Genomic DNA, 23,891 nt, shown 5'->3' with positions numbered 1-23,891 from the left:
GAAGTGACTCAGAAAAAAGTTTAATTAGTTTTAAATGTGTAGTTTTTATTTTATTTTTTCTTTGCTTCACACAAACATATCCAATAAAAAACCAGGACCTGACAATGAAAACAACTACTTACAAATAAAGATAAATATGATAACTAACAATATATGGTCTAACATATTTGACTCTATCAAGACTTGATGAGTTCAGTCTTGTTGAAAAGTATTTGTCCCCTTACATATTTCTTGACACTTGGTTTTATTGTCACAGTTCAATGCTTCATATCAATGCTTTTCAAATTGAAACTCTTTCTTAGAGGCCATTTTTGGCCAGATGTTATTTTTTATTCATAGCTAATTTACAAACCCACATTTGAATTTTTATTCATTAAATATTTCTTAGTGTTCTTTTCTGGTTGAAACAAAATGATGAAACACTTTGGAGCAAATATACACAGTATCAGTCCAAAACTGGAGGCCAGAATAGCAAATATCTCCACAGCCACAGTAAATTTTCCAGGAGAGCTGACATAAGCTGGGATGAAGGTGATCCAGACGGCACAGAATATCAACATGCTGAAGGTTATCATCTTGGCTTCGTTGAAATTATCAGGTAGTTTCCGAGCTAGAACAGCTAACACAAAGCAAAACACAGCCAGCAGGCCAATGTAGCCGAGCACAGCCCAGAAACCAACAGCAGAGCCTAACGCACATTCCAGGATGATCTTCTCCTTGTAGGTGGTCAGATTTTTCACTGGGAAGGGAGGACTCACAACCAACCATATGATACATATCATAACCTGAATAAATGTAAAAGACACTACAGTCATTCTTTGTTGTGGAGGACCAAACCATTTCATAGCATTACTACCAGGTAGTGTAGCTTTAAAGGCCATTAGAACCACTATAGTTTTCCCAAGAACACAGGAGATACAGAGAACAAATGTGATGCCAAACGCTGTGTGCCGCAGCATGCAGGACCACTCAGAGGGGGCTCCAATGAAAGTTAGTGAACATAAGAAACACAGAGTCAGAGAGAAGAGCAGCAGGAAGCTCAGCTCAGAGTTGTTGGCTCTGACAATTGGAGTTGTTTTGTGATGGAGGAAAATCACTGCTGTAACAATGGCCAGAAAAGCTCCACCAACAGAGAAAACGACCAGAATGATTCCCAAAACTTCATCAAAGGAAAGAAACTCCACAGGTTTGGGGAAACAAGCAACTCTGTTTGAATTTGACCAGAACTCTCTGGGGCACGGGAAGCAGTCAGAAGAATCTAACAAGTACATTATAATACGTTGTTAGTAAGTACATCATGGTTAAGATTTGAATGATAAAAAATGGATTCTACCTGTCATATTACTGATCTCTCCTTCAGGACATGGTATACAGTCATAGCAGCAGATTGGTTTTCCTTTCTGTAACACTTTACGAGTTCCTGAAGGACAACTCTCTGAGCAAACTGAGACTGGAGCCTGAAACAAAAAAATGTCCAAATATGAGCAAAATAATTTCAAAAGTAGCACAACAGATTTGTATTGCTTGAACACTTATCATTACTTGACTGCCACCTTCGACCCAAGTTATTTTCCTGTTGATACGAAACTTCTGGCCTTCTGGCAGCGAAGCGTCATAAAACCCCACCGTTAAAGGATCGATTGTTCCTCTTGCACTCTTCTGCCAGTTCACCAGTTCATAAAAAGCCACTGGATCCCCGTTCCCATCAAATGACACATGGTAACCATTTTGGGAAAAGTTAACTTGCTTAAGCTCAGTAAAAACCTATTGAGTTGCAAAGCGACAAATATTAGAAAATTTAAAGTAAAGCATTTTTCATTAGATTGATATTTCAATTCAGTAAAGTATTTGATTGCCAGACCTCTTTTGACTCCAGCCTTTGTGTTTGAAGAAGGGTGAAATTTACTTTTTGAAACAATGCATTATGAATAGCATGCGCTATTGCATAAACAGCCTTGTACATCATGTTCGTTATTCTCAGCTGAGAGGTGTCGGTGTACGGGCTCTGGAGTGTCGTCAAGTCCTCTTTTCCATTACACATTCTTTTGGATGTATAGTTGCCTAAAAATACAAAAAAAGATCCAGAATGATGACTCTTAAAAAAAAGTGTTTTTGTCTCTTTTTTTGTTGTGTATAGTTGAATACACAGAAGAATGAAATCTAAATAATTCATATTCATGACACAAAAGTCTTTGACTTCCTTGTGACTTGTTGCATATGTAGATCACATAATTTCTCGCAGGATGACTTGATGTATATTTCTCGCATTTGATATGTTTGTAGTATTTACATTTACCATATGAACCTTCCACGCATGTTAAAACCTTTGCATTGACATGCCTTATCTTACATTCTCATACTTCATTTATGTTATGCAATGTTTTTCCAACACAGAATCTACATTAAAAAAAGAAGCAAGCAACTTAATGGACCTTTTGGGGTTTTAAATATGTATTTTTTTACAAAAACAGCAACAAAAACAACCACTCACTTTCCTTCAGGCTGCAGTTGAACGCGTCCTCCCAGAACTCAGTCAGCACTGAAGAGCCACGCACTTCTGAGGGAGAGAGATCCAGGAGAAAGTCTCTAAAGCCGGGGATGACAGATTGCTGGATGGCAACTCCGATGGCCCCAGCACAGAAAGTGTAGCTCAGCAGTTGTGGTTCGGTGATCCAGGCCTCACTTCCAACCCACTGGCGAGGCGGAGGAGGCTCCTGAGCCAGCTCCTCTAACAGGACCTTCATGTCTCCAATTGCCACAAAAGCCACCACAACTTTTGATGTTGACCTTGAGAGACATAAAATGCATCAATGCAAACTAACATTTTTTTTAATCAACCATAATAAAAGAAATAATTTGGTTTAATAGAATATTTATCTGATTTGATGATGCACATCAATGCAAGGCACATATGTAGGTCATACAGAAACCTTCTGATAATATCAGCGACTCTTTGGATTTTGCTGCGTGGGTTGGTCCGATAAAAGGCTTCAGAGTACTCCACACAGATCCCCTCTCTGAGTGCAACTTCTAGAAAGGCTGCCATGCCATTATTTCCATAATCCGAGTCCGACCGGACGGCTCCGATCCAAGTCCAGCCAAAGTGTTTCACCAGCTTGGCCAGAGCATCAGCTTGAAACTGGTCACTGGGAATAGTTCTGAAAAACGTCGGATACTGTTTCTTATCCGACAGGCAGGCACAAGTGGAGTAGGGACTCACCTACAGAAAAAAACAAAAAAGACAATGAAGCCTGTAAAGATAATCAAAGAAGCAGAATGTTTCATTTTGCAAAAATTAAAATTATTTACCAGGGGAATGTTAAACGGTCCCAAAACACGCGATATGCTCATGGACAACGTGGATCCAAACTCACCAACAACGGCCATCACCGCACCAGAGTGAGAACAGTTGTCGCCCGAGTTAAACACAGAGTCATTGCTGTTTAGCAGCTGAATGGCTGCATGCATGGCCACCGGTACAGAGGCACACGAGTCGTGGATCTGATACCCGAGTTTGACTCCTGGCAGCAGCTCCGTGCTGTTATTGATCTCCTCGATGGCAAAGATCATCGCTCGAGTGAGGCGCACACCACGGGCATCTACCCTGCACACACAGCAGAAATAAAGAGAAGAAGAAGAATTAGCATATTGTTACAAAACATCACACTGATATGTGTCATTGCAAAGTTTAAAACAATATAAAAGTCATAATCATAATCCTCAGTCTTGATGTATTTATTTCTCCATTTAAAATAAATGTTCATAAGCACTTTGTTTTTTAAAGGACGAAAGAAAATGCAGTTTTGATGGAACAGCCATCATTTTAAAATAAGAAAATACACGTTTATACAATATAAATGCATGTTTATACAATATAAAATAAACAATAGCTGATGCTGCAATGGGAGGAGGAAAAAAATAATAATTTAACCAGAAATTAACATCATTTCCACCTCCTCACTTACTAACCTGCCTGTGCAGCTCTGAGTCTGAGGCGCTGCGTTGTAGTTGTTGTCCACTGTGTGCATGTTGTGGTGGATAGAATAAACGCCTCCAATGATGAAGTCCCCATCCACAGAGAATGCAGGCGTATGAGCGGCACCCTGCTGGGTGCACACTGAAGCCATCAAACCAGCATCGCTGGATGGAAGACCCGCTGATTTTTCCGGGCTACTGACAGATTCAACAAGACCAGCAATCGTGTTCACATCAAGCAGACTTAGAGCCAATGCCAGGCCAAGACACAAAGCCGAGGCTCCCATCCCTGAAGAGCATGAAGGTGTGTTTCAGCTTTTCTATATAGCGTTTGTTGTTTGTCGCAGGAGACCGGAGTGAATGTCGACGCACAACAGGCTGAGATCCAGGGTTTTAATTGGACGACCTTCATGTTTGACTTTTTTTTTCTATGTACATCTTTGTTTTGTTGTTGAGATATTAACACTAATCAAATCTGCAGTGTCACAGAACTTTAGTTTTATGAACATGTCGATTCTTAGCATAAAACTTTAAGTCTGGCAGTGTAAAGGAAACTCTGGTTTTCTGAAAAGTTGTGAAGCTATTCCTTTATTTTTTCATGTGCTTCACATTGTTAGTTTAAAAAGTAGTCGGGTATTACCAGGGGTGAAAGTAGTTTTAAATTCTTGGGGGTACTATGACAAAAAATGAATAAATAAATAAAACATTTTTCTGTACAAATGAGCAACTCTGGACAAATCCACAAAGGTGGACTTATTATATATATATATATATATATATATATTAATAAATCCACCTTTCTCAGATGGAGAAAGGTGGAGCGGTCCCACACACATACACCTACTAAGGCATGCTACTCTGTCTTACTGACATCGTGGAGATTCCTACACACGTCTACATCCCAGAATAGCACCTGACCCAAACTCTTGCCCGAGTTGTTCTTGACATCTGCCTTTGAAATACAATCATAAAGCCTTTTTATCCCCAAGGCTCCTGAATGACGCAAGCCAAGAACTTCTGGGTTCTGGACCTCAATAAAAGGATCTATAAGTGCATGCCTGGTTCGCTCTTCTGCTTTTGTTTCTTATGTTTGGTAAAATAGTCACAGCATTAAATTGTCTGTGAAAATTAATACAAATAAATATAATAAGTTGCAGACTGTTCCTAACACTGTGCAATGATTAATACATGAATAATCCTAATGAATTGATAGTAATTAAAAATAATAGTGGATAAAAGGCTTCAGAACATTTATACCACAGCAGGTATGGAAAACCACAAAAGCAAAAATTAAATCGTATACAAATCTATTAATCTCTCCATGTTAAATAAATAAAAATTATAAAATTTTATTCAAGTATTTATGTCAGCTTGAGTCATGCAGAACTGGTTCTGATCATTTCCATAGCAACAATCAGAAGCAAGACATTGCGCCAGAATCCAGTGAGCTCACTGATGAGGTCATAGATGTGCATCACAGCAGATCAAAGACGTTCTAATGCTTGAATGCTGGAATCTCTAAGCATCAGTCAGGATCCAGAGATTTCTTGGAGTTTCAGATTTGTGTAGAGCAACAATGTTTAGTTTTGCGAAGGCGCTTGTTCCCCTGATATTCCCGGTTGGTTGGGGCATTGGATATGGCGTGACTACTGGGATGAAGAAGGTGTGTGATCGTTTCTTTCCAGGAAAGGATTGCAACAAAGAATATGATCAGGATGAAGAGGACGATCTGTTTTGGAAAGGATTTCCATCCAGTTCCAAAAAACAAACCGACCCGGCTGGGGAGGATTGTTCTGAAAAGGCGTTGGATGTTGGGACCTCGGACTCCATCTCGCCCTCTGTACGAGACAGTACAGAGGATGACAGTACTGTCTCTGGACAAACCGACCCAGCTGGGGAGGTTTGTTCGAAGACGACTGTACGCCGTGAGGGTGAGACTACAGTCGCAGAAAAATCTAACCCGGCTGGGGAAGATTTGTCTGCGGCTGATCTGGCAGCCAAAGCTGTGGGTGAAGTGACAGCCAAAGCTTTGGTTTCGCTGGTCCCATCACTTTCCTTACAGAAGAGTCATCTGAAGGGCACTTTCACAGGGTCCTTTGAAATACAAAGTTCCCCGTACGGGGAACTTTGTATTTCAGATAACAGAGTTGCTCATTTGTCCAGAAAACCATCTCTAAATGTAAAGATGTTCGTTGCTGTTGAGGTTTCCTGTTCTCCTGACGTTAATTCAGTAGATGGCGCTGGCTCGGATCTGCCAGTTTTAGGGAGGACATCTGCAGGACAAGGACAAGCGGAGGAGAACTTCTTCAAGTTCTCCGATGAGCTCCACAACAGCTGGGTGAGCACTGCATTCCAGAGCATCCTAAACCTGAGCGTCACCAAGCGGTGTCTTGCTCAGGAAAGGGTTTTTCTGGAGGCATTGTCCATCCCCTGCTGTGGGAGTCTCATGCTCTCAGCTGTCCTTCAGCTCGGCAAGCATTTTTGTCAGAAAGACCTTTCCCCAGTTCTGATGGAGCTGAGGGAGAAGAAGCTGCCATCAGGTGTGGGAAAGGACTACAACATAAAAAGTTTGCTGGAGTCTGTGCTGGTCTGGCTGGATTTGTTTGGCGGTGACATAGAGAGTTGTACGACAACAACCCTTGCTCTAACTGTGGAGCCACTTCCCTCAGGCTCCTGAACAACGGCGCCCTGATAGCCCTTCCACCGGTATTATTTTCAACCAGCATATCTACACTACTTGAATACTGGTTGGATTTGGCATGCAAACGCCATTGTTCAGACTGCGGGTCACCCTGGCAGAAAAAAACACTGCCTGGCCAATAACAAGGTGCTGGTGTTTTTTCTTCATAGGCTGACCAGGAAATACCAAACAAAAGCCAATCAGACCATCGATGTGCCTGCAGAATGTGGAACGGAGACGTACCAACAACAGTTTGATTTACATTTATGAGAAGAAATGATCAGACACCAGAGGTTACAGTTTCTCCAGCCCCTCCTCTGGAAGGTGATAAAGGTGCCTTTGGAAAGGAGCTAAAAATATTAAATTCAGAAGAAGAAAAACATCCTAGAAGACCTAATTAGTAACCATTTTGAGGCTGGAGAAATCTGACTGGGACCAAACATGTGTCTGACTTAAATTTATGGGACAAAAGGGTAAAAAGATTTGACAGGTTTCCTGTTTCGGGGTTTCTCTCTGGGCACTCCGGCTTCCTGCCACAGTCTGAAATCTCCACTGAAATGATCCAGTAGGCGGAGGTGGACCGGTGCCGGTGCAGGGGGCCCAGTCCCCCAGCAGAAAACTGGGCCTTTTGGCCCAGTCTCCTGCTGGGGGGAGCACTGGGGTGAACACTGGGAAGCGGAACTTCGGACAGAGCACCGGGAGGCGGAGGAGCAGCGGGAGACTCTGAAGACGGCGGAGGAGCAGCGGGAGACGATTTATATATATATATATATATATATATATATATATATCACTTGTCAGGGTTTATAAACACTTCGTTCTTCAAATTGTAAATCAACAAACTCGACTGCAAAGTGTCTTTTATGAGTAATCAAAGGCAACAGAAGCCTACGCTAACAGGCCAGCGTTTCAAACCTCGAAAAAGAGATGAAAAAGTAATATATATATATATATATATTGTCAAGGGTTGTGGTGAGGATAGAACGCCGAGACCCAGGTAGTGATGATAATGGAGAATTTAATGGTAGCTCGACACAGTCCAAAACAAGCAAGCAGCACGGCAGAGCGGAAAACACAGAGGCTCAGCACCGGTAGCAACTGACTCAAAACAAAAGACTGACACGATGAGCTAAGGCCGGCAGACTAAGACACTGACAACGACGACTAACGTATCGTATATATATATACAGGTCCTTCTCAAAAAATTAGCATATTGCAATGAAGTTCATTATTTTCCATAATGTAATGATACAAATTAAACTGTTATATATTTTAGATTCATTGCACACCAACTGAAATATTTCAAGTTTTTTATTGTTTTAATACTGATGATTTTGGCATACAGCTCATGAAAACCCCAAATCCCTGTCTCAAAAAATTAGCTAGCAGCTAGATAGATAAATAGATAGACAGAATCTACAACTAGACACATATGGAGGACCAAAACTGACATAACAAATAAAATATATAAATAAAATAAATATATATCTGACATATTAAGAAATTATATATATATATATAAATAATATTATATATATATATAAATAATTCCCTTCTCACCCTCCGCGGGTGGTCTGTTTCATCCTCTGAGCTCGGGTCCTCTACCAGAGGCCTGGGAGCTTGAGGGTTCTGCGCAGTATCTTGGCTGTGCCTAGAACTGCACATTTCTGGACTGAGATGTCTGATGTTGTTCCTGGGATCTGTTTGATATATATATATATATATTTGTGGCAACCTGGGGGTGGATTTTCTTTATTTTTAATTATGAACCCAAGATATAAACTCTTACAGGTTATAATGACCAACAACGCCACCTGGAATAATTCCAGGAAAATGTAATGAAAGGACGCAAGTACGTTCTGCTGGAAAATGAGACAAGATTCAGGAAGTTCTACAAAGTTTATTCGTCTTTATAATCTCTTTTTAAAATAATGATCTGAAATTGAATGGTTAAAACAGTGAATGCAGTTAACAAGATTTATCATAAAACGTCTAAATTGCAAAGGAAACTGAGGCTTACCAGTGGGGAAGTAGTGAGGGAAAGGGGCAACATCCAGTGCAGAAAAAGGGAATCACCTAGACACTACAAAAACACGGCAAAGAAAGAAAAAGGTGCTCCAACAAAACACGCAAGACAAGACACCGCCACCAGGGGTCACCACCGCCACCACAGAAGCCTCAGTCCCTAAAAGAAAGACAAACAAAATGAAACGATACAAGTAAAACAGTGATACAATGGCGCTACAATGTTGCAGTTCATTCCTTCAATAGCGCCATCACTGCTCCCAGAAGCAGGGCAAGTTCAAGTTGGTCTTTTTAAAACAATTTGGAGTTAGGCAAAACAGCAGCGAGTGTCAATCCAGGTGCAATGCCGAAGAGTCATCAGGTGGCTAAAAAATATAGCAAATTAATTCAACTGCTACAACAAAATTTATAACTTGCAGCAGCCGTTTACCTGTGACCTGATAAATGCCCAATAATCAGATCCTCAGTACCACCTAGATGCAGTGCAACTGTAATAAAAAACGGTATGTGAAGGGTTTGTTTACATGAAACAGGTGTTACTTAGCCACGCTAAGCTCTTACCTTCCTATCAGCAGAAATGAATGGACAGATCGACCCAGATATTAAAGGTGCAGCGAAGGAGGCTAAGCAGACAAACCAGTTGACATTAATAGCCATTCCTAAAGCTGACAAATGATAAAACAGCCACGCTTACCCAGAACGGCGCAAACAAAGGGAGCAACTTCAATTTGACGTCACGACGCAAGCAGCCTCATGTCAGGTGAACGCTTGCTTATATGCAGCAGCTGAAATTACTCTTAAAGTGGCAGCGTACCATTTATGCTGCTATATATATATATATATATATATATATATATATATATATATATATATATATTGTTTTTAATTTTCCTTACACAAGTTTTTGTCAAGTAATGTATATATTTTCTTTCTTATTTAACCTAAACATGCGTTTTTGTCAAGAAAAGTATATTTTGCTCCGTCTTTTTTGCTTGCTGTATTTCTGCTGCATCGTTATGGTAATGAGGAGAGCTGCCTTCTATGTCTACTATTGGCCAATAGAGCTTTGGAACCAACGTCACTGCGTCAGACGTTGTGGGGCGTTTAGGTGCATCGCTTGGTGCCATCTTTGCAGGTCACAGACCAAAACAAACTTTATCCCAGTGGTTTTATTGTGTTACCGAATGCAGTGAAGTGAATCTCCGAGCGCTGAGGAGGGAGCTAGAGAACGGCTGGCCGAAATTAGCGTTCATAAATCGGATCAACCTTGAGCTAAATGCAGCTTGCTCAGCGGATATTGAAAAAGCCAATATCCAATTCGAAACTAACTTCACTGCATTCGGTAATGCAACAAAACCATTAATGGGTCATTAATTTGAGCTTGTTTTATTGATTTTTTTTGTTGTTCTTTAATAAAGTTACAAACGTTTTGATAAGGAGTCGGAGGAGGACGTGCTGGTCTCAGAATCCTGGCGGCGTTCAGTTTGTCACCTAATGCCGAGATCGACTCAAAACCTTCCACGATCGACGTATTGGACCGCTGCTCTAGTAAAGCATTTCATAAACAATATGAAATGGGAAAAAAAGTTATTTACTAACTGATTAAGTTGTGTTTTAGATTGTTCTTGAAAAATTAATCAGTCACGGCTGATTAGTGGCTGCACAGTGAACCCGTTGATTCTTTACAGCAGACAGTCGCTCCTCTCTCATGCAGGTACTGCATACCCCCGCTAAATCTTTTAGGGGTACCGTGGGGTACCGGCCAGGGGTGTTACATACAGTAACACCCCTGGGTATTACTGTATGTACCTACTGCTTTATGTTCATTGCTCATTTTCAAACAATTGAGGGTTTTTTTCTTTTAGCATTTTGCTTTAATTTTGATAAACCATCAAATGCCAAATGTACCTTTTAAGGGGTTAAAATTTGAGATGAACCTTTGTGTGTCAGAGGTTTGACAATTGTGGCCAAGTTGCATAAAGTTAATCCTCACATTATTCATACCCCTGGCAGATTTAGGTTTGTTATTTTTGAATAAATCAAGTTTATTCTTATTGAAAATTTCGTTAATATTACAGACAAGATCTTCTTTATTTAATAATCAAAAATATCCAGTCTTCCATAGTCAAAGACATACATTGATATATCAAAAGTCAAAGTATTGTAAAAAATATTCACCGATTTCAAAAAGTCATAAATTATACAGATTCATTACACATAGTGACGGCTTCAAGTCTTTATTGTATTTCTGATGATTATGGCTTAATGTTTTAAGCAAACAGCTGATGTTTAGCCTTGGTACATCTTGTACATGGATGATGGTTGTTTTTTAAGTACAAGTCATGATTAACAGCAGTAAATTCAGACATATATGGGAAAAAAAACAAAGACTTAAACATTTACATTGCTTACAAATGTAAATGCTAGTTGATAAATTGCCATGAATTATCATAACATAAACAACTCAACCATATTGCTTCCAGACAATTTAAAAGGGATACTTAACTTTTGTTCATTAAATATTTCTTGGTGTTTTTCTGTGGCTGAAGCAAAATGATGTAACACTTTGGAGCAAATATACACAGTATCAGTCCAAAACTGGAGGCCAGAATAGCAAATATCTCCACAGCCACAGTAAATTTCCCAGGAGAGCTGCCATAAGCTGGGATGAAGGTGATCCAGACGGCACAGAATATCAACATGCTGAAGGTTATCATCTTGGCTTCGTTGAAATTATCAGGTAGTTTCCGAGCTAGAACAGCTAACACAAAGCAAAACACAGCCAGCAGGCCGATGTAGCCGAGCACAGCCCAGAAACCAACAGCAGAGCCTAACGCACATTCCAGGATGATCTTCTCCTTGTAGGTGGTCAGATTTTTCACTGGGAAGGGAGGACTCACAACCAACCAAATGATGCATATTATAACCTGAATAAATGTAAAAAATACTACAGTCATCCTTTGCTGTACAGGTCCAAACCATTTCATGACATTGTTACCAGGAAGTGTAGCTTTAAAGGCCATTAGAACCACTATAGTTTTCCCAAGAACACAGGAGATACAGAGAACAAATGTGATGCCAAACGCTGTGTGTCGCAGCATGCAGGACCACTCAGAGGGGGCTCCAATGAAAGTTAGTGAACATAAGAAACACAGAGTCAGAGAGAAGAGCAGCAGGAAGCTCAGCTCTGAGTTGTTGGCTCTGACAATTGGAGTTGTTCTGTGATAGAAGAAAATCACTGCTGTAATGATGGCCAGAAAAGCTCCGCTGATTGAGACTGCAGCCAGAATGATTGACAGGACTTCATCAAAGGACAGAAACTCCACAGGTTTAATAAAACAAGCATCTCTCTTTGCATTTGGCCAGAACTCTTTGGGGCATGGAAAGCAGTCAGGAGAATCTAAAATATAAAGCAAACACATTTGTTAACTCATTGATATTTTTTGCCAAGCTAGTACTTAGTAATGATTACAATTACCTGTCATATTACTGATCTCTCCTTCAGGACATGGTATGCAGTCGTAGCAGCAGATTGGTTTTCCTTTCTGCAACACTTTACGAGTTCCTGGAGGACAACTCTCTGAGCACGATGAAACTGGTATCTATATCACAAAACAAATTATGTTCTCATGTAGCAACAACGAAGCAAAGGTTTATCTGTTTAAAAGTTTCTCTCTTGTTTCATTTCATTACTTCAGTCCTGTCCTCCAACCAGGTTATGTTCCAGTTGATGTGGAACTGCTGGCCCTTTGGCAGTGATGCATCATAATATCCCACTTTTACCAGTTGATTAACTCCTCTGTCATTCTTCTGCCAGTTTACCAGCTCGTAAAAAGCCACCGGATCACCATTGGGGTCAAATGACACTTGATAACCATTTCTGGAAAAATTTACTTTCTTCAGCTCTGAGAAAACCTGTGAAGCAACACAGCATTAAAGGGAAAGAAACAGACTATTTACATTTAAATGGCTTGTAACAAAAGTAATAACAAATGTGTTGTCAAAGAATTAGTTTGCCAACACACTCTCTATTCAAACAGACCTGGTTTGGGTCCAGTTTAATGTGTTTATCACAGTGTATGGTTTCATTTGTTTTCAGGCAAACTGCATTGTGAATAGCATGTGCTATTGCATAAACAGCCTTATATGCCATGTTGGTGATTCTTAACTGAGATGTTTCCGTGTATGGGTTAGAGAGTTTTTTAATGTCTTCAGTTCCGTCACACGTCCTTTTGTCTAGATCAGAGCCTAATGACATGGAAAGATAAAACCAAATCTTATCAAAAATGCAACAAAACATTCTGAGGGAGTCTTGAAAGATCTCATGACATTTTATCTGAAATGTTAAAATGTGGCATTAATCCCCTTACACATAAGAAAAATGTCATTCTGAGTAGTTAAAAACCTTTTGCTGAATTATCATAGAAGAACATTCAAAGTTTTCTTTGTTTCCAGTAGAAAAAATAATAATATGTTATTGTTTTAAAAGTAATTAAGACTATTTTTCTCCTTGAATATGTTCTGGGTTGCACATGCTGAAAAAAGATCATCACCTTTGCCGCATTTTTTCACTTTTAACATTTACTTTTCAGGAAAATGGGAGTAAACTGTCTCACTTTTCAGCTTGCAGTTGAATGAATCCTCCCAGAACTCAGACAGCACTGAAGAGGCTAACACTTGTGAGGGAGAAAGGTTGAGAAGAAAGTCTCTCAGACCAGGAATGACTGATTGCTGAATAGCAACACCGACGGCCCCCGCACAGAAACTGAAGCTCATCAGGTGTGGGTCCGTTACCCAGGCCTCACTTCCAATCCACTGGCGAGGAGGAGGGGGGTCTTCAGCCAGCTCCTCTAAAAGAAATTTCATGTCGCCTGGAGCTGCAAATGCCACAACGACAGTTGATGTTGATCTGTGGAGAAATGATTAAAGTATTATATAACATATACCAGTTTTTTTTTTATCAAATCAGTTTCTTTAATTGAATATTTGTCTAATTTGCTGAAACTCTTCTATACAAAGTATACATGCAGCAGGTACAGAAACCTCCGGATAACGTCAGCGACTCTTTGGATTTTACTGCGTGGGTTGGTCCGATAGAAGGATTCAGAGTATTCCACACAGATTCCCTCTCTGAGCGCCGCCTCAAGAAAAGCTGCCATGCCGTTGTTTCCATAATCCGAGTCCGACCGGACGGCTCCTATCCAAGTCCAACCAAAGTGTTTCACCAGCTTGGCCAGTGCATCAGCCTGGTACTGGTCACTGGGAATTGTTCTGAAAAAAGTTGGATAGTGCTTCTTATCTGACAGACAGGCACACGTGGCGTAGTGGCTCACCTAAAACCAAAAAACAAATTAAGCTTATATGCGTAACAATTACAGGAGGAGAGAGACGATTTCCTTAGGCAGAGAACAACATACGAAGCTATCCACCTGAGGAATCTTGAAGGACCCGATAACACGAGACATGCTGATGGATGGAGTGGATCCAGATTCCCCAATAACAGCCATTACAGTGCCAGACTGAGAGCATTCATCAGCTGTGTGAAACACAGAGTCGTGGCCATTCGCCAGCTGAAATGCCACATGCACGGCGACAGGCACAGATGCGCAAGAATCGTGGATCTGATATCCCAGTTTCACACCGGGCAGCAGCTCTGTGCTGTTGTTTATTTCCTCGATGGCAAAGATCATCGCACGAGAGAAGCGCAGTTCACGTGGGTCTATTCTGCACACACAAAGTATGAGTGTGTAGCGTATGCATTTAAAAGACAAAGTGATTTGACATGTTGCTACAAAGCAATCCAGAAGAAAATGTCACTTGACCAATACAGTACACATCAGTACAAAGTAAAAAATTAGGAGCCATCTTTTTTGATAAAACCTAACCCTTAAGAGGTTTTTTTCATTAAAGTTATTAAAACCTTTAAAAGATTTAAAACAGAAAAATTCAAATAAGCCATATTATCACAGCCTATGTCAATGTTGGAAAACAAAAAAATCTCAGCTTTTCAGTTCAACATCATTTCCACGCTCTACTCACTAACCTCCCTGTGCACCTCAGAGGCTCAGGAGCTGTGGTGTAGTTATTATCTACCATGTGCATGTTGGCATGGATTGAGAAAACACCTCCAACGATGTAGTCGCCGTCCATTGAGAAGGCAGGTAAATGAGCAATACCCTGCAAGGTACACTTCAAAGATGAAACCCCATCAGCGTTACCATCAGACCCACCCCAACCAGCCACAGTTCTAACCTCAAACAGACACAAGGCCAATGCCAGGCCCGTAAACAAAGCTGAGATGCCCATCCCTCATGTGCATGCAACATGTGTTTTATCCTTTTTATATTATTCTTTTTCTGTCAGAGGAGGAGATTTGACTCTTTACCAACAGCCTGAGAACGACTGTTTTAATTGGATGATCTCTGTGTGTTTATGTTTCGAGGCGTGTCTTCTTCCTGTCTTTTTCTCTTTCATTCTTTTTCCCCACTTTCTTTGTCATCTTCACTGAAATTATTGGAAATAATAGCCCTACTCCCAAGGTTTGAACATGAGTAAAAACACAAGCAAGTCCAGTGTAACATTGACGGGTTTTTTAAAAGATTTACATCATGTCACACTGTTATTCCTTCATCAAAAACATATCTAGAGTTTTGCCTTGATTCTTTCATGCATTTTTTAGAAATCCTTTAATCTGCCGGGGCAGTGAAAAACGTTGGGTGGATCCAGCACCGCCTAACCCCAACACTAACCCTAACCCTCCTCTGAGCTGCAATTTCAAAATTGCTTAAAATTCTTTATTTGACTTAAAATATTTAAATTGGTTTACATTTTTATTGTCAACATTAATGTGTTAGTGCATTTTTGACCAAAAAGCCTTCCTTCCATGGAGGGTTCTGGATTCATTGCCATGACTCTGTAAATGTCGCATTTTCTGGCGGTCACATTTTCAGATTCCCAATGGAGAAACCTACATTTTGGTGTAGAAAGAGTGAAATATGAGCAAGCTAGAAGAATTTGATTGGGAACCCTCAGCATTCTAAAAGCTTAATTGCTTAGCGACCAGAGCAACCAATGTTTATTTATTTATTTGTTGTTGTTGTTTTTGTTTTTTTTGGAAGACTGATCATAATGTGAGCAAAAGCTTGAAGACAAATTTTATTAAACCTGTACAAAATGTGAAAAAGCTTTAAAAAACAGAAATAGTTGAAGAATATGACTAAATTTTAAAGTTGGTTTCTAGCTGAGAGTACATGGAGGTAGTTAGCTGTGAAAGAGCATAAAGATTTTAGCTGATTATGAGATGTTCCATTCATTTCAATTGGGCCCAAGATGATCACAAAAAACTGATAACTTCATAATCCTTTGAAGATATCAAACCCAAAATACATAGCTGTTGTCCCTTATCATGTTTCTTTAACATGAATGTTAAAGAAAAGGGGAATAGTTAAAGAAAAATGTTCCAGTCAATGATTATGGGATTCTTTCAACCATTCTGTGTTTTAATGTATTGCTGACATATTTTGTGATATTAATGGTCCCTTCTAAAATAAATAGGGGCTGCTGAATAGTTTGGAAAATACATCAAGGCTGCACACAGAGAACTGCCAGCCACAATATTTTAAGTTTTTTGAACGTAGGAAAGTGGGCTCATTGAAAAATACCGTGCCTAGAGGGTATTTCAGAAGGTTATTTAATTAAAAATAAGCCTAATTAGACTGTAAATTCTTACTTATTGAAAATGACTGTCACCATCCAGAAATAATGCTGTATATTTTAGAAGAATTGGTATCTCTGACCTTTCTAACATAAAAGCTAGAGCTTAACTGAAAACTAAAAAATATCTCAAAATTGAGAAGCATTGTTCCGTGTATGTGCTGTGCATTTTATGTGTTATTCTCTGAAATACATATGGATTATACTGGGGGACTTTTCACTGTTTTCTGAATTAACCAGGGGTGGAAATTAACACCTGCCACTGGCCAAATATGGGAAAAAGTATAAAGTGGCATGTAAATTGGAGCAACACACGCGCTACTGTGGCAGGTTGACAATTTGAACAGAAAATGAAAAGCTGCATTAAGTTTGAACTTATGTCCAGGGGAGGACTGACTGGCTGGACTACAGACTGATGCATTTACTGTCCATATCTGGCGGCCCTACGCTGTCATAATTTAACAAAAAAGTATCTGAAATATAATTTTTATCGACCGAGACAGCTCATTGGTTGATTTTATTGACGAACATTAGGGTTATCCAATGAAATCCCTCGGTTCTCCTTGGCCCGCCCCTCCCTTCTAAGGTTATAAAGTAGAACCATTTAAGCTAACGGTTAGCTGCTAACCAGAGTCCAAGGAAAGTGAGAAGATACAAGACGGGGCGGGTCAGAAAACAACGACAAAAGCTAAAAAGTGCATAAGAAAAATGTGTTAAACTAACCGATATGTTTACCACACAAACTTTGACCGCTGGAGCAGATTCAGTAGCGGAGGAGGCAGATTATAAGAGAGACCACGGACGGATTGAGGAAGAGTTCAGATTAGCTGCTGCTGCCCGGTAAAAAGGAGTGAAAATGTTCATAAAGAAAAAGTTTCATGCGCAGGCCGGAGGGCAGGTGTGTGAGTTCAGGAAGGGGAAACCAACACTAAGCACCAGTTAGTCAGAAAAACTCCGGAATAAAACAGGAATACTGACGGCCCATGGAATTAATAACGTTCTGAAATCTTAGAAGGTGCATGCTGAATGAAAATGCTGAGGACCCTAACCCTCCTGTTATGTTGCGGGTCAATTTGACCCGTTTCAAAGTTTAAAATTTTTTTAAAAATAGTATTTTTTCTGCATGAAACTTTTTATATTTGTCCTAATAGGTGCACTCTATGTATAAAATGAAAATGGTTCATTTTACACCTTTGCAGCCCCCCCTGGGTTTATTTGTTACATAGATACTGTTCGGGTCAATTTGACCCGGCAGTCAAGTTGAAGGGTAAAAAAAGGTTAAAAAAAATGTCCAATTTTATTTGTTTCTTTGCACCTATGAGACATATTTCACCACACACACACACACACCCACACCTAAACACGCACACAAACCCACTCTTTCACTATTCTCTTTACTTCACTAGGAAGCTGCCAGAAAGCAGGTGTTCATACAACTTTTGACAGGAACCTTTTCTGTTCCCCTGGACAAACTCCACCCACACTGATTGGACACTCAGTATAAGTGGAGAGGGGAACATAAATACTCTCTGCAAGGGAGTCCTAAACACATTACACACTGAAGGTACATGTGATATCGTCACTGTCAGAGATCAGGAAATGAGCCGCAGGGAAATAAAAAGATAACCCTGGAAGCTCTGGAACTTGTTGATCATTCCAGGGTTGACTAGGATGGCAGAAACTCACATTATAGACATCAAGTCAGTCTTTGAGCTACTCAGGCCTCGTGCAATACAGAAAATCATTGTTGAAATGACAAGTCTAAAAGGAAGGAGAGTTTTGAGAGAGAACTGGAAGGAGCTGGACCAAATGCATTTACATGCATATTTGGAGGGGTGTGGAGGTCCTCATTCTGACCGTAGTTTATAAGTCAAAGGATGAGTCAACAGCCAGTCTAAGGGATGCAGAGAATGAGTAGCGACCCTGCTCATTTAGGCAATATATGCCTTCCACACAGCTAAATATGGTATAAAAATCTGGGCAGCATGTGATGAAAAACCCAGTTTTGTTTTGAACATGCAGGTTTAAACTGGAAAACCAGCTGGAGGATCATCTTCAGGACTCATTTGTCTTGATTTTAATCAGCGGGTCAATTTGACCCAGAGCAGAAAAGTGTCTCAAGTTCAATTATAAACATCACCCCTTCAAAAAAAAAATCTAAATGTAATATAAAAATTTTTACAAAAAATCACTTTCAAGGATAGTTAGTGTCATTTTGTGTTTAGGTTTTTTCAGTGGGCATACAAAATTGAAAATCACATTTTTTATGTCCAAATGAGTAAATTGTCGTCATTGAACCTTTATTTGTGAGAAAAAAAACATCATTGCACAAATATTGATTGAAATGGTTAGTATTGGAGTTAATAATCAGATACAAAAAAGTTTTGGAGGAATTTTTTGGTTTCTGACACTATAGCATGGCTAAACACTCCCTGGGTGAAATTGACCCACGAACATTATTGCTGTACCTCAGAAACGAATATAATAGGAGGGTTAAGATATCTAACCTATAAGATACTCTTAAAACAGCAACAGTCTCTACTTCAAACAGTGCTTCCACTCATGATAGCAATAAATGAATGTTTTAATACAAGAATCGATTACGGAGACATTCAAAGACGTTTTATTTATTTTTTCAAACATCAAGACAGTCATTTTTTGCTCACAAAGTAAACATCAAAAACAATCCAACAATATCGCATTTAGAACTACGTACATGTACATATAAAGAGAGTAAGGATTTTTTTTATTTATTCTGGTTTCAATGTGTAATTCTGCAACTTTGTAAGATTAAATGTTATCTATTTACCAGGTGCTGTCATAATATTAACTCTATGTCAATGTTAGTTTTTGTTCATTAAATGTTTCTTGGTGTTCTTATCAGGTTGAAACAAAATAATGTAACACTTTGGAGCAAATATACACAGTATCAGTCCAAAACTGGAGGCCAGAATAGCAAATATCTCCACAGCCACAGTAAATTTTCCAGGAGAGCTGACATAAGCTGGGATGAAGGTGATCCAGACGGCACAGAATATCAACATGCTGAAGGTTATCATCTTGGCTTCGTTAAAATTATCAGGTAGTTTCCGAGCTAGAACAGCTAACACAAAGCAAAACATAGCCAGCAGGCCGATGTAGCCGAGCACAGCCCAGAAACCAACAGCAGAGCCTAACGCACATTCCAGGATGATCTTCTCCTTGTAGGTGGTCAGATTTTTCACTGGGAAGGGAGGACTCACAACTAACCAAATGATACATATTATAACCTGAATAAATGTAAAAGATACTACAGTCATTCTTTGCTGTACAGGTCCAAACCATTTCATTGCATTACTACCAGGAAGTGTAGCTTTAAATGCCATTAGAACCACTATAGTTTTGCCAAGAACACAGGAGATACAGAGAACAAATGTGATGCCAAACGCTGTGTGCCGCAGCATGCAGGACCACTCAGAGGGGGCTCCAATGAAAGTTAGTGAACATAAGAAACACAGAGTTAGAGAGAAGAGCAGCAGGAAGCTCAGCTCTGAGTTGTTGGCTCTGACAATTGGAGTTGTTCTGTGATGGAAGAAAATCACTGCTGTAATGATGGCCAAAAAGGCTCCGCTGATTGAGATTGCAGCAAGGATGATTGACAGGACTTCATCAAAGGAAAGAAATTCAACTGGTTTGGGTAGACAAGCATCTTTCTTTGAATTAGGCCAGAACTCTCTTGGACATGAAAAACAATCAGGAGAATCTAAAAACAATGGCCAAAAACAGTTGTTAACAGTCAGTATTTGGTGTTGCAAATCTATGTGAAAAATATATGATATGACCTGTCATATTACTGATCTCTCCTTCAGGACATGGTATACAGTCGTAGCAGCAGATTGGTTTTCCTTTCTGCAACACTTTACGAGTTCCTGGAGGACAACTCTCTGAGCAAACTGAGACTGGTGCCTGTAAGGAAATCACATGACCACAATTTAAAACATTACAGTTGTGAAATACTTCTCAAAGGTTTTATTTGTTCATTATTTTTCCTTTTGCTCATTACTTCAGGGCTACCATCCAACCATGTGATATTCTGGTCAATTTTAAACTGCTGGCCCTTAGGCAGCGATGCATCATAGTATCCCACTTTAGCCAGCTTGGTGACTCCATTTTCACTTTTTTGCCAGTTGACCAGTTCATAAAAAGCTACAGGATCACCATTAGGGTCAAATGACACACGGTAGCCATTTCTGGAAAAATTGACTTTCTTCAGCTCTGAAAAGACCTAGAAAAGCAGAGCATGCTTTAGGCAATCAATAGAATGTAAAATTTTGAAGTTTATTGGAAAAATTACAAGTAACGAAAAATATTCATTATTAAATAAACAGTTCATATATACTGAGAAAAAAAAGTTTGGCATTCACTCTATTCAAACTTACCTGTTTTGACTCTAGCTTGATGTTTTTTTGACACTTAGTGGTGATGTTTGTTTCATGACAAACTGCATTGTGAATGGCATGAGCTATTGCATAAACAGCCTTGTACACCATGTTAGTGATTCTTAACTGAGATGTTTCGGTGTACGGGCTTGAGAGTTTTTGAATGTCTTCTGTCCCATCACACCCTTTGTTTTCTTGATCAGAACCTAAAGACACAAGAAAAATGCTAAATTTGTGAAAAAAAAATTTAAATAAAAAATGTTTCATTGAAAATGACAACTTTGCATTTCTTTAGAAAATAATGACACTTTAATGCAAAGATGGCACTTTTTATTGACTTTTAATGCAACTTTGCATTAAAAATGTCATTATTTACTGAATGACACTTTACAAAAACAGTCAAACATTCATAAAGACTTCTTCATGTTCATGACAGGTGTCATGTCGTATTTATGAAAGTGTCATGCCAGTCTTAAGCACACCCCCTTCAAATAAAGAGTCACCAATCAAGCTCAATGGAATAAAGCCCAGACAGGGATGAGAATCAAGCGGAATTGCAAAGGAAAGGCAATGGCCAAGGTAAATGCTTTGAGCTTAGTGATTACAACTGAGGAAATCATCTTACTTGTCAGTTTGCAGTTGAACGCATCCTCCCAAAACTCTGTCAGCACTGAGGAGGCAGCCACTTCAGAGAGAGAGAGATCCAGCAGGAAGTCTCTCAGACCCGGGATGACAGATTGCTGAATAGCAACTCCGATGGCTCCTGCACAGAAACTGAAGCTCATCAAATGTGGGTCAGTGACCCAGCCCTCACTTCCAATCCACTGGCGAGGAGGAGGAGGGTCCAGAGCCAGCTCTTCCAACAGTGCCCTCATATCACCAGAGGCCGTGAATGCCACAACAACCACTGCAGTTGACCTGGAATTATATTATACGCTGTTGATGTAAACTAGCACACATCACACTTTACACATGTTTTTCTTTATCATTCTTGAGGCAAGCAAATAAGCACAGTATTAATGGATAATGAAGTACATCTGAAGTGGATTTATTTATCAAAATTAGTCATGTACAAACCGACGGATAACATCAGCGACTCTTTGGATTTTGCTCCGCGGGTCAGTCCGAAAGTAGGATTCGACGTATTCCATGCAGATCCCCTCTCTAAGTGCCGCATCAAGAAAAGACGCCATGCCGTTGATTCCGTAATCTGAGTCCGAATGGACGGCTCCTATCCAAGTCCATCCGAAGTGTTTCACCATCTTGGCCAGCGCATCAGCTTGGTAATGATCACTGGGAATTGTTCTGAAAAAAGTTGGGTACTCCTGCTTATCTGAAAGGCAGGCACAAGTGGCAAAGTGGCTTACCTGTTTAAAAAAAAAAAAAGGCACAACATAGCTATTTTTTTTCTAATACAATACAGATGAGCACAAAAAAAACATTTTGCAAACAATTTACCAGTGGAATGTTAAAAGATCCGATAATGCGCAACATCCCTATCGATGGTGTGGATCCAGAGTCTCCAACTGCACCCATCACAACTCCGGATTGTAAGCAGTTGCTCCCTTTGTAAAACACAGAGTCCTGGCCATTTGCCAGCTGGAATGCCACGTGCACGGCCATGGGCACAGAAGCGCACGAATCAAAGATCTGATAGCCAAGTTTGATTCCGGGCAGCAGCTCCGTGCTATTATTGATCTCCTCTATTGCATAGATCATTGTGCGGGAGAAACGCAGATCCCGGGCGTTAAAACTGCGTAAAATCAAAGAACGTGAACTCTGACGTCAAAACAAAACAGGAATGTCTCACAAAGGGGGAGAATAAGAGAGAAGAGTGTACAGTGACTGAGTGAATGCAGATCACTTTAAGCCGTTCTTTACATTAAAAGGCTGAAAAATACAATTTAAAACTAAAAATAATGTAAATTAACGGGATTTATATGCATCAACAATATAATTAATGAATAGTTTGATTAAGAAACCACACCTCTGGAAATGTTAAATTTCTCACAAAAATATTCACAATCAAAAAAACATAGTTGAACACTGTAAAATCCTTCAAGTATTTCAGTCTCAGTTTAACTACAGAGTGCCAAACTACAACTAATATTTTAAGTGACATTATGCAAAAAATTTCACAACAAATATATAGTCCATTTAATTCAGTTTATATTACTCCTTTTCAGTCTGTCTCCCTCTTACCTCCCTGTGCACCTTGGTGGGCCAGGCTTTGTGGTGTAGTCATAAATCATCGTATACAGTTTGTAGTGAAAGGAAAATACACCTCCAATGACAAAGTCCCCATCTGCTGAGAAAGCAGGCGAACTAGAGGTTCCCCACAAGGTGCATTTCACTGATGAGTCCTCAGGATCGACTCTAGCAGCCTCTAGCGGCTCAGTCCTTAGCTTCAGATTATCGGCACAGCCACTCAACTCGACAAGGACCATCAGCTCCAATAAAGTCACAACTAAACTCGGCTTAATAAAGATATCCCAGATATCCATTCCTCAAGCGTCTTCAGCTGCGTGTGAGCTGTTTTTTATTGGTTTATAAACGTCTGTATTAGGTCACGAGACGGTTTGTCAGAATCGGAAGAGGCTCATTGGTAAGTGTGGTTTGCACACACACTGGGATGGGCAACTTCCTCTCTAAGCAGCCCAACCTGTCAGGATTGGCCCACACAGCCACTCCAAAGCTACCATAAAAATTATGAAAAACATCTGTGACAATAAAGCACATCACAATCCCTACAGAAGTTGCAGTCAATGCATTGTGAAAGGACATTGTTGTTAGTATTTTGCCACAATACTCTTAGCTCCTGTCGCTCAATAACTATTAAAATTGATCCACAGACAGCAGTATCCATTATTACCTAATACTGTAAATGGCGTGTGATTGTGTAAAGTCTACATTCTTCTGCATATGTGTGTCACTGACTGTATGAATAACCACACACACACACAAAAAAGGATTTCAGCAAAGATAAAAAATGAACATCAAGATCTGCTTCATGATTAGTTATGTAATTGCGCTGAATTTTCTTCCACTTATACACATTTAAATTATATGTGAACTTGACA

At 39.8% G+C, this 23,891-nt stretch overlaps 3 protein-coding genes and 1 long non-coding RNA gene across 4 annotated transcripts; all 4 read right to left on the bottom strand.

Moving 5' to 3' along the window:
- Nucleotides 1-49: 49 nt before the first annotated feature.
- On the bottom strand, nt 50-4,367 carry LOC145554686 (extracellular calcium-sensing receptor-like). The gene is made up of 8 exons (XM_081614909.1): nt 3,970-4,367; nt 3,310-3,604; nt 2,931-3,220; nt 2,492-2,787; nt 1,862-2,061; nt 1,543-1,764; nt 1,334-1,457; nt 50-1,258 (listed from the first exon to the last, which is right to left on the bottom strand). Exons 1-8 carry the CDS (start codon nt 4,260-4,262, stop codon nt 345-347), a joined length of 2,634 nt encoding a protein of 877 aa, XP_081471035.1. The 5' UTR covers nt 4,263-4,367; the 3' UTR covers nt 50-344.
- Nucleotides 4,368-8,540: 4,173 nt separating this feature from the next.
- LOC145554684 (uncharacterized) lies at nt 8,541-9,507 on the bottom strand. The gene is made up of 2 exons (XR_014090670.1): nt 9,375-9,507; nt 8,541-9,303 (listed from the first exon to the last, which is right to left on the bottom strand). It is a non-coding gene; the product is annotated as an uncharacterized LOC145554684 (long non-coding RNA).
- Nucleotides 9,508-11,020: 1,513 nt separating this feature from the next.
- On the bottom strand, nt 11,021-14,484 carry LOC103474275 (extracellular calcium-sensing receptor-like). The gene is made up of 7 exons (XM_008425113.3): nt 14,110-14,484; nt 13,724-14,013; nt 13,297-13,589; nt 12,723-12,928; nt 12,374-12,595; nt 12,159-12,282; nt 11,021-12,080 (listed from the first exon to the last, which is right to left on the bottom strand). The coding sequence occupies exons 1-7, from the start codon at nt 14,368-14,370 to the stop codon at nt 11,182-11,184; spliced, it is 2,295 nt and encodes a 764-aa protein (XP_008423335.2). The 5' UTR covers nt 14,371-14,484; the 3' UTR covers nt 11,021-11,181.
- Nucleotides 14,485-19,000: 4,516 nt separating this feature from the next.
- Nucleotides 19,001-23,078, bottom strand: LOC103474274 (extracellular calcium-sensing receptor-like). Its single transcript, XM_081614592.1, has 8 exons — nt 23,014-23,078; nt 22,270-22,564; nt 21,889-22,178; nt 21,437-21,729; nt 20,812-21,017; nt 20,436-20,657; nt 20,215-20,338; nt 19,001-20,135 (listed from the first exon to the last, which is right to left on the bottom strand). Exons 1-8 carry the CDS (start codon nt 23,061-23,063, stop codon nt 19,237-19,239), a joined length of 2,379 nt encoding a protein of 792 aa, XP_081470718.1. The 5' UTR covers nt 23,064-23,078; the 3' UTR covers nt 19,001-19,236.
- Nucleotides 23,079-23,891: the final 813 nt, after the last annotated feature.

This window comes from Poecilia reticulata, chromosome 13 (genome assembly GCF_904066995.2).
Source record: "Poecilia reticulata chromosome 13, P_reticulata-male-v2, whole genome shotgun sequence".
NCBI lineage: Eukaryota > Metazoa > Chordata > Actinopteri > Cyprinodontiformes > Poeciliidae > Poecilia > Poecilia reticulata.
Note: the sequence above shows the minus strand (reverse complement) of the source record. Positions and strands in the feature narration are given on the sequence as shown.